The sequence below is a fragment of the Mauremys mutica genome, chromosome 1 (assembly GCF_020497125.1).
Source record: "Mauremys mutica isolate MM-2020 ecotype Southern chromosome 1, ASM2049712v1, whole genome shotgun sequence".
Classification (NCBI taxonomy): Eukaryota; Metazoa; Chordata; order Testudines; family Geoemydidae; genus Mauremys; species Mauremys mutica.
The window spans coordinates 264,504,865-264,520,361 of record NC_059072.1 but is presented as its reverse complement, the minus strand read 5'-3'; the positions used below and the strand labels follow the sequence as shown (position 1 = coordinate 264,520,361).

At 38.3% G+C, this 15,497-nt stretch overlaps 2 protein-coding genes across 10 annotated transcripts in view; one reads left to right on the top strand and one right to left on the bottom strand.

Annotated features, from left to right (window-relative positions):
• Positions 1-10,792, top strand: part of PCCA (propionyl-CoA carboxylase subunit alpha) — a 417,465-nt gene extending 406,673 nt beyond the window's left edge. For all 3 annotated transcript variants that reach the window (XM_045009001.1, XM_045009013.1, XM_045009009.1), the window contains 2 exons: positions 7,462-7,539; positions 10,045-10,792. In XM_045009001.1, coding sequence (XP_044864936.1) covers positions 7,462-7,539; positions 10,045-10,113 — 147 coding nt within the window. In that variant the 3' untranslated portion in view covers positions 10,114-10,792. The remainder of the gene's footprint in view (positions 1-7,461; positions 7,540-10,044) is intronic.
• A 67-nt stretch (positions 10,793-10,859) lies between these two features.
• Positions 10,860-15,497, bottom strand: part of GGACT (gamma-glutamylamine cyclotransferase) — a 40,223-nt gene continuing 35,585 nt past the window's right edge. For all 7 annotated transcript variants that reach the window (XM_045008784.1, XM_045008793.1, XM_045008818.1 and 4 more), the window contains one exon: positions 10,860-15,236. In XM_045008784.1, the coding sequence (XP_044864719.1) occupies positions 14,758-15,231 (474 nt within the window). In that variant the 5' untranslated portion in view covers positions 15,232-15,236 and the 3' untranslated portion in view covers positions 10,860-14,757. The remainder of the gene's footprint in view (positions 15,237-15,497) is intronic.

Below are 15,497 nucleotides of genomic sequence, written 5' to 3'. Positions count from 1 at the left end.
TGTTCAGTTTTTTCCTTTGTGTGTGTGTGTGTGTGTGTGTGTGTGTGTGTGTGTAGTGTTCCCAGTGTGGATGTTAGCTGCATATTTCTGTAAAATATAGGTTATGAACTTGATCAAACATGATCAGGAATCTCACTTGCCCTTTTATGTATTTCGTTATATGTTTGTACATTAATTAATGTACAACCATATACATTTCATTATAGTTTTAGTGTCTTATTGTAAGGAAAATTATCAGTAAACTGAAGCTGAAACCATTTTTACAATTTAAAAAAACTGTAACATTCCAATATTCCCACCATGCTGATACCACAAGGTTGAACACAATAGTTAAATTAACTGATCTTTCTATTGTGATTTATGCTAATAAGTGTCCACTATTTTCAAAATGTATTACTTGTTAAAAGTGTATGTTGTTTAATGTAACATTTATATTGGTCTAAGATTGCATTCTTTTATATACAGTTTACTTTAATAATTTTACTTATTTCTTTATGTAAACACATACATTGAAGATTCTTTGGGAGTGGGGTTTTATTAAAGGTGAAATTCTATTGTAACAATAAGAAACAATTCATAAATAATTAGAAGGCCGTACTAAAAAAAATGGTGGTTGTTTTACCAAATTCATAAGAACTTTTAAAAGATCACCGATTAATCAAAATATTTGTGTCCAAAACAGAAACTAGCTTTTGTCTTAGGCTGTCAAGACCATGTATATGTGTAGTATTTGGTGGTAACTGCTGCCACCAAAATACATACGTAGCACATCAGCTTCCCCAAAAAAGTTTTGGAAATTTCTGAAACAATTGGAAAAACTAGTGTTTTGGATAAGTGGAGGTGCAATGACCAGTGCTCATTGCTGTCAGGAGGACGTCACTGACCTTTGGTTAATCAGAGGTCAGAAAATCTGGGATGTGCTATACCTACATTCATTCATTAAAGGAGTGTGGCATAAAAAGTTGAATAATCATCTGTCAAGCACTGTTAATTGCTGCTAATTATATTTTCAACTCTATAGCTTCTGTTTCCAAGTTAATTTGGAAGGAAGGGAAAACCTGCACTAATTATTTTACACAGATTTGGACAACGTCAAGGAATTTCAATCGCTGCTCATCCGATTCCTCCTGATTTGTTTTCTACTTAGGTGCTTGCTGCCAAAATGCCAACAAGTCATAGAGAAAGAACGTCATGGGAGGGCAATGATACTAAAATGGACTAACTTTTTTTTTTTTTAAACTAACACTGAGCATTATTTTCAAGCACTTTCTACATACCTCAGTGCACAAAAGGAACATGGCTTTAATGTACCATATAATGTTCTTGCAACCATAACGATTACAAATTGTACGTGTTTGTATTAATTTTGAAAGAGCATATGCACTATTTTGTATGTTCAAGGTTGCTTGATTGTTGCTTTATTATTGCATAGTTTCCCATTGTCCATTCTCAGTATACATAAATATGTGGGGATGCGAGTGTGGAAATTATGGGAATATTGAGCTATATTTACCAGCCTCCCTCTCTCTCTCTCTCTCTCTCAGGCTCAGAAAGGAGACAGGATTAAAATCAGATTCTAACTGCGCTTTTAACCAAATCAGCGATGCTTTTTGCTTGTGGATGTTACTGGGCTTTTCTTCAGATCTAAGAGCCTTAAAACTGTGTTGCATTCAAACACCTGTGTTCTAAATACAATGGTATTAAAAATGTAATTGAAGGATTTTCACTTTTGTAGACAAATCAGCAGGGTTGATATTGATCCATCTTTTTAGGGAGCCACAGTGCACCAGAAGGTGATACTGTAGAGGGCCCTGTAAGCCCTCGGAGCCTTCTGTCTAATTTGGCAGAAAAACACAGAATGTAGGACAACAAAAGAACTATCCTGTTCCATAAGAAATCTTCATCCCACCCACCCCCTTCTCAAAAAAAAAAAAAGACTTAATTTTTTCAGCTGCACACAATGATTTGGTGCTCACTGTTGCATTGAACACAGTTGCTGTCAGAACAGGCAGGAAACAGTTTTCTTTTAATTGCTGAAATCATTGGGAAATGCTTCATGCACTGCTTCTGTACAGCAGATGCTGTGCATTAATTGGCCTGTGTAGGACTGACCCAGGGTTCCTTGCAGCGGGCCCAATTTTAGGCAGAGGGTTTAAATAGCTTATTTATTATTTTGTATAACCTGGCATACATTATGAGTGCTTGCACGTGTTGTATTCATGGTCGGCAGTTTCTAATGTCATGTGGGTTTCAAAACCTGTGTTTCTCTGGTAATGTACTAGCAGCAGGTAAGCTCTAAATACCATCCATCAGAAGCTAATTTTTTATCCAGATACACCAATGACTGATGAACCTGTCTTTTGTCTGAATGTTTAGCACAGTAGAAAGCCATATGCCACTGGCACTGGTTCCTATGCATTCTTTACAGTTGGTAGAGAGTAGATTTAAAAAAAAATTCTCCTGCATTTTCATCCCTTTAGTCTTTTATTTATTTAGCAGTTAGCACTTTCTAACATAATTCCATTTTTTAACAGCAGAAGGGGATTTGGGTCTTTTAAAAGCAATCTGACTATTCTCATTTTCTTTATCAGAAATATTACTGCACACCCTTAATAGGGAACCTTGTTTTGTTACTCCCCGTCTGTTCAAAACAGACCTTAGCCCATTAGAAGGTCCTCCCTTGTGTGGGAAGACCACAGCTGTTACTGTAAATCTCATCCAGTAACTGTATCACCCCCATTTTGTGGCTCTGAAGGATGAAATTGAGAAATGAAATACTGTGCAGCCATCCTTTACATCTCCAATTTTAGGCCTTTGCACATCATTTTCATGCTTTTATTCCAAATCAAACAACATTAGCAAGAAAAACCACCTCCTGCTAAATGCCTAGCATGAAAGGTAGTTTCTACAATCTTAATTTTTTTTAAATAGAGAAAACCAAAAAAGTCAACTCTAACCCCAAAATCTTTGCAGTCTCTTCAAGGCTACTCATGGTTTGAAATCCAAAAAGTAGGTAGATACCTAAGATGCAGCTCAGAGGAATCAAGAGCTGAGCTTATTTCACAAACACAACTTAAAAAGGGTTCTGTTTCTTTAAATCTTTGTGAAAGAGGTGGATCTAACTTCTTATGAAGGATATTGGGGGCTTTAATCAGAAATAAGAAGTGGTTTAAATCATTAGCACAACAAAGCAAACTATAAGCTTGAAGATAAAAGTCTCTGGGGGAAAGAGTCCTCTGAAAATAAATGGGACTTGATAGATTTCCATATCATTTATAACTTCCCTTAATTACACTTGGAAGACTTGCCAGTAAAACTGGAAAATTGGCAGCCTATATCCATTATAGTAATTTTGCCGACCATGGCAAGCAGCTGGCTTTACTGGATTTTATTTCCCATCACTTACAATTAATCATCAGCTGGAGATGTCTGAAACTCTTCAAAATGTAGCAATACTGTGTGACATTCAGCCCTCCTTAAAATGCTAAAATCTGCTGAGTAAATGGGCTGAGTTTTCCTTCAAGCTAACTCATTTTGGTGCAAGGCAGGCTGCTGCTTAATGAGTGCCACTTTGATAATCGGATGCGAATGTGAACCTTGACCCTATGTCAAAGGAGAGGACGCAGTAAGCTGGATGAAAGATACAAGATTCAGATCTACAAACTTTACACCAATTAGACATAGAGTGGAGAAATACATCAGTGCTGATTGGGTTTATCAAAAAGACTTGTGGGACTTGTGACCATTTCATAAGCCTAACATTGAAGACATCCTGTCACAATCATTAAGTATTTATCAAATGATTCACAAAAGTCTTAGAGACATGTACTATACTCACAAAGATCTCTCAGTAGTAATGCCCTCAGATGTCTTATTGTACTTCTGAATTTTAAGGAGCCATCTCTGGGAGTACAATTAATCCTTATGTTCCTCCTGTATGCATAATGAAAATAGCTCAAGGTTGCTACTTTTCAAGTTCCACTTCCACTCCTCATCCTGAATTATTTGGTTAGAAAAACACTGAAGACAGTTCCACATATTGTCTGTAATCTTTCTTTAAGATTGGATAAATAAGACCATGCAGTCCCTAAATTAGACAGAGAAAGAGTTAAAATGGGATTTGCTGTTCCAAAATTTCTTATCTGTATTGTTAGAAGCAGTTGGATATTAGGTTCCCTTCTCTTCCTTTCATTTTTGGATCTGCTTAAAAAATAAAAATGGATTTAAAAAAATTAATCATTAAAATATTCAGAGTTACACTAAAAATGCATTCTAGAAACTAAATCTGACTTGTCCATTTTCATATTCACATTAATCCAAGCAATTTAAATGTAGATTTTATACAGCATAAATCTATTAAAACAAAACAAAAATGTCTTTGTTTCTTTTTAACCAACAGAACAAATTGATCTAAGCCAGTGCAAACTAATCAGAATTTTGGGGTTATTTGTTTGTTTGTTTTGACAAATTTGGGTCATCAAGGACTTGTCCCTATAAATTTAAAACTTAAAGATGATTGTGAATCAGAAGTGGATTTAATTGTTTAACACACATAGGGAAGAAATAGAACGTGAAAAAAGGCATAATACTTTAACAAGCACGGATTAATCCTTAAATAAGTGAGGAAGGAAGAAGTTGTACACACCACTAAGATCTTCATTTACAGGCTAAATAATACGGACAGGCTAAAGAATACACACAATTATGTAATGAAAGAAATTGGACAAAGCCCAAAAGAAAATAGAGAGATACAAATGCCTAATTTTAGGATTGTACAATGAAAGGATCATAAAGATTTAACGTAAGAACTGTGATTAAACTTCTGTGCTTAAGTGATGCTTTCACCAAGTAGTTTTAAACAAATTGCACATTATCAGAAGTACTGTCACAGCATTTTAACTTTGGGTTCTTACAAAAAGCACGCTCTGTCTTCTAAATGAATAAGAATACTAGATGTTGACTAAATTACTTTTATGTGTTGGATTTTTTTTGGTTTTCTTTATAAAGCCCAACTCTTTTATTATCATCCCTGTAAACACAGATCTATATCAAACACAAAAATACTACATTGAATTCGAGGCACCAAGCAGAAGCCAACGAATACAGAATACTGATTCTCACTCATTTCCATCCATTTGCACTGCAGTACCTGACATTCACAGAGACAACTCTACTTAGCATTTAGACAGTAAATACATTTTTAAGGCTCTGCATAAACATTAACTGATTAATGTGCCAACCATCTGACCAAATGATCCATTTTACAGACTGTGAAACTGAATCGCACAGGGGCGTGGGACAACTTGTGTGCTTGACATTAAGCACCAAATCCATATTTAGGCCCCTAAATGCCCAGATGTTTTTCAGAGCTCTTAAGTAGTCACCGCTCCCATTGACTTTGCTGCTTTAGATGTCTAACTTTGAGAACTCGGCTTTGAAAATTGTGGCCTAAGCGATTTGCCCATGGTCACATTGAGAATCAGTTGCAGAGCCGGGATGAGCATTTTATTAATTCCTGGAGCCCAGTCCTCTGTCCATGGCCCTTGACTGCAAAGCTTTCCTAAGAGTGCACTAATGGAATGGTCTTAAATCTCTGAATTTTCTTTCTTTAGTAGGTTGGTGTTTCAACTGTAGCTAAACTGTAATGGGTGGGTTTGGTTTTGATTTCTCTTGTTCGTACTCCCGGGTGGGGAATGACAAAAGATAGGCAGAGATGGGCTAGAGACATAACTGATAATAAAGAACAAGTGTTTGGTACCATACATAGAATCTCAGTGTTAATGACTTAAAACGGCACACCTGACTCTCATGACAGAATTTCTGTATTTACAATGGTTCATGTTAATTGTTCAGCGTATCTGGTTAGAATCAGAGTTCTTAGAGCCAACGTTTTCTGCTCTTATTCTAAAACTCTCATACTGCTGTTGGTAAGTCTGACAGAGGGATAGTGCAGAAGCTTCTTTTAGTCTAGAAGTAATAAGTATCTCTCTGGCTTGCCTCAGATTCCTGGATGTTTCTGCAGGGGACACACCACCCAAAACAGAGTTAGGGGAGATGCTTACCTTCAGTACATTACTTCATAAGAAAAATCATTTAGACACTCAATGTATTCACATCCATGGTTTCTTTGCTGACTGCTCTCATATCTCTCTGTTGGATAGCACACCCTCACTAACGGGTCCTAGGATACCATGTGACAATACACGGAGACAAGCAACATGACCAAGACTGCATAGACCATCACTGTGAATCACATCCCTTCATGTTTGTGTACCAAAAAATACCACCATCTGAACAGTGCAGGAAAAGAGGACACAGAGTTCAAAGGCACTAAATCCATGTACTATAGGAGTCGCAGTGGAAACCCATGAAGATTACCTAGATGTCTCAGGAAAGTTCATTCTTACACAAAGGCCGGGCTACTGGCACACAGGGCCCATTCCATCCAAAGTGTAAATCTGTTGACTGCCATCTCCGATGATCATCACAGGGTTTCCAAAACAATCCTTGTAGTCTGTGGGATTACACCAGGGATGAATTTGGACCATGAAGGTTCCCCCCACCACCGTAAATGGGTAACCTGCATAACAAGCATAAAACCTCAAGTGGCTTATTTCTGTTGCATGGTCAAAGGCATTGAAGAGAGAATCTGATTCCTAGCCACGGTCAGCCCAAAAGTAGAGCTACACAGTGGGTTGCTTATGACCTTGAGCTTGTCTATGTCTGCTGGCAGAGTGCAAATAAGCTGAAAGAGGAAATGTGAGAGTTTCCCTTTAAGAGCTGTCAGCTGTGGTGAAAATTGTCATTTTTGCCTCCAAGAGCCCTCCCAGGTGGATTAAAAATTGGTGTTTTCCTCTAAGCAGTCCAAAGGCATCAGCTACCATCCATATAGTGACGTGCAAAGGTGTCCATTCTTGCTCTGCACTAGTCTGCTACCGAGTATTGTCAAAGACCCTAGTCCATTCTCCATAGGACTAATGCCAAGAAACTTATTTGGCTCCTGAATCAGGATTAGTATCCATATGGATCTGAGCCAGGGAAGTACAGCAGTGGCTCCAAAGTCAAAAACCACACACATTAAATTTTGTTCTGTCCTTTATTGATGTCAGTGTGATGGCTGTTGGAAGGTGAGAGTTTGGAAAGTTCAAGTTGCAAATGTGGGATTGGAGGGGATCGCTTTGTTTTTGTTTTTGTTTTGTTTCTTCCTCCTTCGCCCACTACATAATTGATTCATTTTCTGTTTTAATTTTGATTAGCTAAAGGTAACCACGGCAAGTCGCACTTCTTGTGCTGTGGACTTCTATATGACAACTTGGTTTCAGCTGTTCTGTAGAAAAACTTTTTAGACTTTGATAAACTTTGCCTAAGGAATTAATCACTTTATTCTGCAGACAGAAGATGCAAGTTTAGTGCATTTAAAAGTCTTCTATCCTCATTATTGTACTGCTTTAATTTTACCAGGTCTCAGAAGGGCAGGAGATTTGTGTAATTGAAGCTATGAAAATGCAGAACAGTATGATTGCTGCTAAAACTGGCAAGGTATGCTTCGTCTCATCTTTTTAAATTGCATGTCACTTGTCAAATTGGACAGAATGTCCAAAAACAAGAGAGGAGGGCTGTGCTAGTTAAAGTATTAGAAGTAGAATTGTTTTTCATTTTCTATATCTTTCAAAATGAGGTACCTTTAATTTTTAACATTTACATCTGCCTGGAAAGCTACTAAATAGTTACAAGACTTAGATGACACAGCATGAAGTGGTTTTACAGGCTGCAAAAATTAATGTAAATGAGTTCTTCAAAATGATTTGTTCCTTAAGATAGAGCAATTCAGACTGGTTTGAAATATTAGAGGAGCTGCAGCCGGTTCTCCAAATTTCATATTTTCAGAGAGCAGTTAAAAGCAGAGATCTTTCTGCAATTAAATTAATTAAATGTACATTAATTTCACATTGTCCTGATACTTGGAACAAGGTATGGAAAATACATCAGTAGTGTAGATGAGTGGTGTTTACCCTAGAAAAGAATATTGCTTTAAAAAAAGTAACAGGTTCCAGACTGAGCATTTTTTGATGAGGACGTTGTTAAACGTGGAGTATCCAGAAGTGTTCTAAGCTCTTTATAGACAGAACCCTGCTGCAGAGAATAAACAATGTAAGATCTCAGTCCTGCAAACACATACATGTTTAACTTCATGCACTGTAGTACTAGCAGATCCTGAGACAGGACCAGGACTTAGGTAAACAAAATATGGCAAGAGGACGAGGAGCAACGTGAATGCCTCTCTCGTTCTTTCCTATTACTGTAATGTTGTCCCTTGACTATTAGCCTCTTGGTATTAATTCTTTTGCTGTAAGACCAGGTTTAATTTTTTTTACATTTATTACTTTTCATTTTTAATATTTGTTACAGTTTAGTTGTTTCTCCTTAATTCTCATTTATTTACTCATTGTTTTTAATCTATTCTCATATTGCAGTGGTTACTTACATTCTATTTTCCTTCTTTCTTAGTTTAATTTAACCTTTACATATTCCCACCCTTGCCTTCACTCTGACTGATTCATTTTGTGACCCCCTAGCCAGCCTCTGAGCTTCCTCCCAAGTCCCTGCACACCTCCTGATAGTAGTAATGTTCTATTTCTCTGTCCAGATGCCCTTCCCCCCCGCATATGGATAAAATTTGGCCAGTACCATGCCCAATATGTCATTTATGCCCCTCTTAAACCTTTAAAGCAGGATTTACGTAGTATCTGAGCTCTAAGTGGTCTCTTTGTATACCCCCAAAAGAGTCTCCATTTTAAAATAAAATGATGTAATTTAAGAAAATAAAAACAATTTGGAGCTGTAGATAGTAAAACAATGTCAGCTCATTAAAGCTTTTGGAATATAATTATTTTATTTATTGAATGTGAAAAACTGACATGGTCAAACTTTCAAAAGTTCAGAGTTATGGTTCCCACAACAGCAAATACAACTTAATGCCTTTGCGGAGATGATGTGTTTTGGTACTCTTGGTGCTGGACTAGATTTGTCCCTTTGAATCTAGTTCATGCTGTTCAATTTCATTGGTTTCAGCTGGAAGATATTCAGTTTTCCTTTTTTCCACTGAATTGTCTTCCACCTCCAAAATCTGTTCTTATATTCTAACTGCTAAAACAAGTGGCTTGGGTTTTATTTAATTTGCATCTATTATGGATGTTTGTAAAATGAATAAAAATGAGGGAGCAATTTGGTTTTGCCTGATGAAGGTTCTAGACTCTACGTGTGTCAGAAATAGGCATTGGCCAAGGTGACTCCAGTACATTTCAGAAAGCATAGGGGATCCCATTCGCTGAAACTGCTGTGAGAACAGACAAGTGGTTTTTTAATTAAGTAAAGTGTTTTCGCACTAATTTTGGGGAACCTTTTTCCATTCAGAATTTAAAAGTAGCTATTTAAAAGATTCAGACATATGGGTCTGGCAGGTTTGAGGAAAACTGATTTAGAAATAAAGATCTGTTTTTTAAAAAAATCCCACAATGTTCTTGCCGGTGTAGAGTCTTCAGCTACTACAAGATGTTGAGCTGTACATATTGAAATAAAACATGCTCTATACTCTGCAATCCCATATACTGGGTATGTGGGACTAGTTTAAAAAAAAATAGTCAGGAAACTGACTTTGTGAACATGAGTAAACTAAATATACAATTGCATTTATTTGACAACTATGGTTCTTTGACTTTTTTAACCTTGTTATTTTTACTTATGAAATTTTTTTAGGGAGGGGTAACAGTGTTCTGAGTTCTTCTTGACATCTCTCTGGGGTAGAGTTAAGGTTGTGTGGCTGCCTTGCAGAAAGTGTCACCGTAAGATTGTGAAGCGCTTGGAGATCTACTGATAAAGCGCTAGGTATTATAGTATTCTTACTTACTCAGCAATCCGTCATTTATTCTGTGTATGTACTGTACATTCAGGTACATGCTCTAATGTAGGTTGCACATGCTACAGAACTTACACAGCCATGTTTGCAGGGAAGATTTAATAATTATTTTCACCTTCACACTGTAGGTGAAAGCTGTGCACTGTAAAGCTGGTGAGACTGTTGGGGAAGGAGATCTGCTCATAGAACTGGAATGAAACACGCTTCCTTCATATCATCATACAGTTCAATTAACTCTTTATTTATATCCAGCATATAAAATGAAGGTATTAATACAGAGAAAAGTGTAAAACAGACATTCCTATGGAGCAAATTTTATACAGTCGTATTTATGAGTGACGTTCTCTATCCAGCAGACAAATAGTAAGACCGGCAATGGATGTCAGATTTTTATTTCTATAAATAATTGTACATAAGATTTGTAATTCTCCTGATTTTCAGTATCAAATACAAATCAATAAAAATTGAACATTTCTGCTTAAATAAAGCCTCTTTGAATGTATTTTAAAGTACATAATATTTAATGTCAGCCACTGCCATTTCAAATGTGCATGAGGCCCACTGTCCAGAATAGTTGATAAAAGTGAAAAAGTAATCAGTGAGTAAACAGAGCAATTTCCCCTAAACAATAACTACTAAGTGTTTGATTTCTGTTCAGCTGCATTGTAACTTACAGAATTTTGAAGCCTCTACCTAGAAAATGTCTGTAAGTTGGAAAATGTGGAACAAGTCTACCACCACCAAGACAAAAAAAATGCAGCAGATGTTCTAAACCAGGGGTCGGCAACCTTTCAGCAGTGGTGTGCTGAGTCTTCATGTATACACTCTAATTTAAGACTTCGCGTGCCGGTAATACATTTTAACATTTTTTTAGAAGGTCTCTCTATAAGTCTATAACCAAACTACTGTTATATGTAAAGTAAACAAGGTTTTCAAAATGTTTCAGAAGCTTTATTTAAAATTAAATTAAAATGCAGATCTTATCAGTTTAGTGTGATCCTTGCCCTTGCTGAGCTTTCCAATGTCTGGTGGCACATATTTGGAGACTTTAAGCTGCACACAGGCGTCTGAGTGATCAGTTATTAACTGGCTGGAACCCCAGAGCGGCAGCTGAGGTGAGTGGAGCTGGCGGCTGGTAGGGCTGAGCAGGGCCAGAGGCCTGGAGCCTGTCTGTCAGGGGGCCTGCGCTGGAACTCCAACCAGAAGCGAGGTGAGTGGGGCTGCAGCTGGCAAGGGGCCAGCAGCCGGAACCTCAGAGCAGTGGCGGGCTGAGCGGCTCAGCCCGCCCCACGTGCCATAAAAAATCGGCTCATGTGCCACCTTTGGCACACGTGCCATAGGTTGCCGACCCCTGTTCTAAACCTAGTCCATCATTGGTTGATGCTATAAAGGAAGAGAAGCAAGTCTATATTCCTGACTGGTAAAAATGAATTTGTGTGTCTCCAGTAACCTACTGTGGTTCTTCCAAAGCTGAAAGAACTGTGAGTCCTGGTGAAAACCCCCCACACGTCTAAAGCCTCAGACCAGCTGAGGTGGTCATCCGGTGTATTTTGTGCAGAACATTTTCAATTTGTTTTAAAACAAAAGAGCATTTGTTCTACATTTGTGATTACTGTCTACTGCAGGCAAAAGGAAGTGTGAGCCCGAGTGTTCACTGAAAGTGGTTACCAAAATGGTAACTTATGCTCTGCTTAAACATGTTCTTGTAAAGCTGCAGTATAAGAATTGCATTACTTTACTTACAGATAACCAGAGGGAAAGAAAGTTGTACAAAATCTGAAACTATTTTGAATCATCAGTTGAAGTTGGATCTTTGTTTATACTCTATTCCAAAACTAATTTTAGTTTCTCCAGCGTCCTAACATGCCGCTGTAGATAGGGGTGCTGCTGGTGAAAGGTCAGTAACCACTCTCTCTTGAATGGCAGAGATCACCCTGAAAGTAAACAGGTCCCGCATTTAAAGACTGCCTACCATGGAGCTGAAGCTTCACTTCAGGTAGTTTTGCAGAGGTTTCTTTCCACCCCACCCCACCCCACCCCCAGTTACAAGAATGCATTAAACCCTAAGCCTGCTGTGTGCAGCTCCCACAAACCTGGTTGCTGCAGTCTCAGGCCAAGTGTTTATCCTGTGAGCCTAATTCTGTCATCAGCCCTGCTCTGGATTGTACTGCTACCCAAGAAAGTCCCTAGGAGGGCAGTAGTAGTACTTTGTTTTGCTTTGGGTAGAAATGCCACCAGTTTCTCTCCTAGTATAATGGTTGACTACTATAGACAATTACTAGAAAGATCTCCTCCTATCTAGCATGCCTGTGGCCCCTCCATAATGGAGAAGGGTAAAATTTTCAAAATTATTTAAGTGACTTAGGTACCTAAATCCCCTTGACTTTCATTTTCAGCTAGAAATTTTCCCCAAAGGCCCACTTTGCTTGAAGTGTTTGAGCCAAGAGGTATTTTCATTTCAGGGTGAAAGTGACGTTAGAACCTTACTACGGGGCTATCTCCAGTTTGGCCAAGGGTATGTCCTTGATTTCTGAGTTACTTCTACCTCAAGCCCTTAGTGATTTGTCTAAAACCACAGAAAGCGTAATTCAGGCAGGCCTGAATCCTATCCTGACTAAACCCTAACCTACACTGTAGTTAGGTCAACATAAGGCAACTTATGTCAACCTAATTATGTCACTGTCTACACTACAGCCTTGTCTGGCCAATGGGGTACCTACTACAACTCCAGCTGCACCTCCACCAGAGGCATAGGGCTTATGGCAGTGTAATTAGGGCAACACAGTGTCAACGTAGACACTTACATCAGCTGTCTCCCCCTGAGCTCTCAGTTCCCTGACTGGACTCTGGGCATGGCTTCCTCCCTGATCCTACTGGGGAGCTGGGAGCCCTGGGTCTCCACCCACCTGACTGCCGCTCTTCACTTGATGGAAGTGCTCCTGGTGAGTAGTGTGGACATCAGCCACCACAGTAATTACTAACCTAGATCGACTTAAGATTGTAATGTAGACATACCCCCTCCCTGTCCTATACTCAGACCACTTTACTTTGTCAAGCATCACTATACTTAATTCAATATTCAACAGTGTATCCATTCCAATGTCCTAGTTTTACAGCAGTATGGGATAAAACTGTCTGCTTAAGAAATTTAGCAAGAAACCATGCAAGATTCTTCCAAGTTTCAGTAAAAATATTTTTAGCCCTTACAGTTTTGAAGAAAACCTAGCTATGACTCAGTGTGTCAGGCAGCCTGAAATAAAAGCCCTATCCATCTTAGTGGCATGTTTAAAAGTACCCTGTATAACTTTTCCATGTGATTCTGCATACAACAGTGTTACAATTATTAAATAAAAATATATTCTTCCCTGGATCAGTGTGAAAATCTCCCATTGTCATCAGATAGTATATACCAGGGATCGGCAACCTTTGGCACGTGGCTCATCAGGGTAAGCCCTCTGGCGGGCCGGGACGGTTCGTTTACCTGTCCGCAGCCGCAGGTTCGGCCGATTGTGGCTCCCACTGGCCACTGTTCGCCGTCCCAGGCCAATGGGGGCAGCAGGAAGTGGCGCGGGCTGAGGGATGTGCTGGCCGCCACTTCCCGTCGCCCCCATTGGCCGTGATTCACCACTCCAGGCCAGTGAGCCGCAATCAGCCGAACCTGCAGACATGGCAGGTATACAGTCTCAAAAAAAACTGTCTTGATGTTGTAGCCCCAATGCAAGGAACCTCACTGAAAGTGTAATTTGGCTAATGTGTAGAATAACATTTCACACACACGCATCCTCCCTTCATTGACAGGTTTATACAATGAATGTAGCATGTGCTCTGTGAATATTACATGTAAAGTAGAGGACCTACTAGGTAACAAGCAGCAAGAGAAAAAAGTGTTTGCCTAAATAGTGCAAAAGAAAAAGACAATCCTTTTTTATATTTAAAAAACAAAAATTAAAAAAAAAGTTCATTTTTCATGTATTTGATTTTTGCATTAAAGATTTCCTACAGACTTATGAGCTATTATATCACTAAGTACTTTGCTAAAAAACAGTCCTATAAAGGTACTGGGCAGTTAAAATCAGCTGTTAAGAAGTCCCTGAGCCCACATTTACTCAGACTGTAATGGCCCCAAAAGTGCTGGGATGGTCTAATGGGACAAAATAACATGATTTTAAATTTAACTCCTGTACATTCCCAAGATTTTATCCTAATACATTTTATAAACCCAGTGGATCTTACAAACAATTGTTACAATCAAGTTAGCTTTAACAGACAAAATTCAGTACAATTTGTTACACCACACAGAGAAGTTCATTCTATTTTCGGGATTTTCTAATTCTCTTTACTACTTTTTCTATCACTTGACATAGATGTCATTGTTTTCTTTTGAGACAGATACTGACTGAGGATTGTCGTGCAGTAATCTGGGCTGTTTTTCCAATGTACTGAAATCAGCCATATTTCATTATCTTGCAGTAGCACTACTGTTTTACCAGTTTTACAAACCTGACATGAAACTTCGCCAGTTAGTGTGAAGAACCTTTCTACTCAGCTGCCCTTTTACCTTGATTTTACAAAAGAAAGAAAAAACCCAAACCCAAAGTATTTTACTCACCAATCAAAAACAATTATTCATCTTGGCCAAGGGAACAAGTAAAATTTTGCCAGGCTTGGCATTAGAGTCTGTATCTCTATGGTAATGATGTTAGAATCAATGATTTTGTGGCTAGAAAGGTTACAAAAGGTCTTAGGTGCTTCAATAAAAGTATTGTAGATTTACTTGAGAGAGGCTTGTGATCAAGACATGTTTAGTACATTTTCTTAATACATTTTGTTACCTTTCATTTTTAATCTCTACTTTCACGTAGCACATAATGAAGACCGTGATTCCCTAAGGAATCATAATTGTCATAGTAAGGGAGGTTTATCCACTCTGGCTGGTAGGTAGTTGTGCTGTACACAACGCATTCCATAATGCTGTTAACAGCTGGCCTCTCTTCAGGTGCACTGCTTTTACCTTCCCACTCTACTACTACAATTCTCACTGGAGTACGTTGATACATGTCTGGGCAACCTTCAAATTCATCAAGGAATTGCAGCATCTGGTCATCAACAGAATAAATCTCTCCAGAAACATGGTGTCCAGTTCCTGGGATGTTCAGCAAAAAGGGAATGTTATATTTTCCTGCAATCACCAAAGGGTATTTCTCCACAGTGCGTCCCCTGCCTTGGAATCTTGCTCTCCCGTGGGTACCATTTATCATGTGCTGGTAGTTGGGTTGGCCTTTTTTAAGGGTTCCATACACAAAAACACGAGCCATTCTACCTACAGAAGAAACAGAGACAAAAATAAGTATTACTACTAATCTATTTCATAAAATATATTAAATTGAAAATTCAGTGTACACTGTGCATTGAAGGTACATGCACACACAAAACTATCTGGAAATATAACTGAGCAAGGGAATTTTATTACATGATAGTTCTTAAACAGATAAATTGCAGCAACAGCATCTATCCATCGTGCTCAAGTCCAGCATAAATATTGTTTGGAAAAATTCTATTAATCTTTAATTTTCTTTCCTAT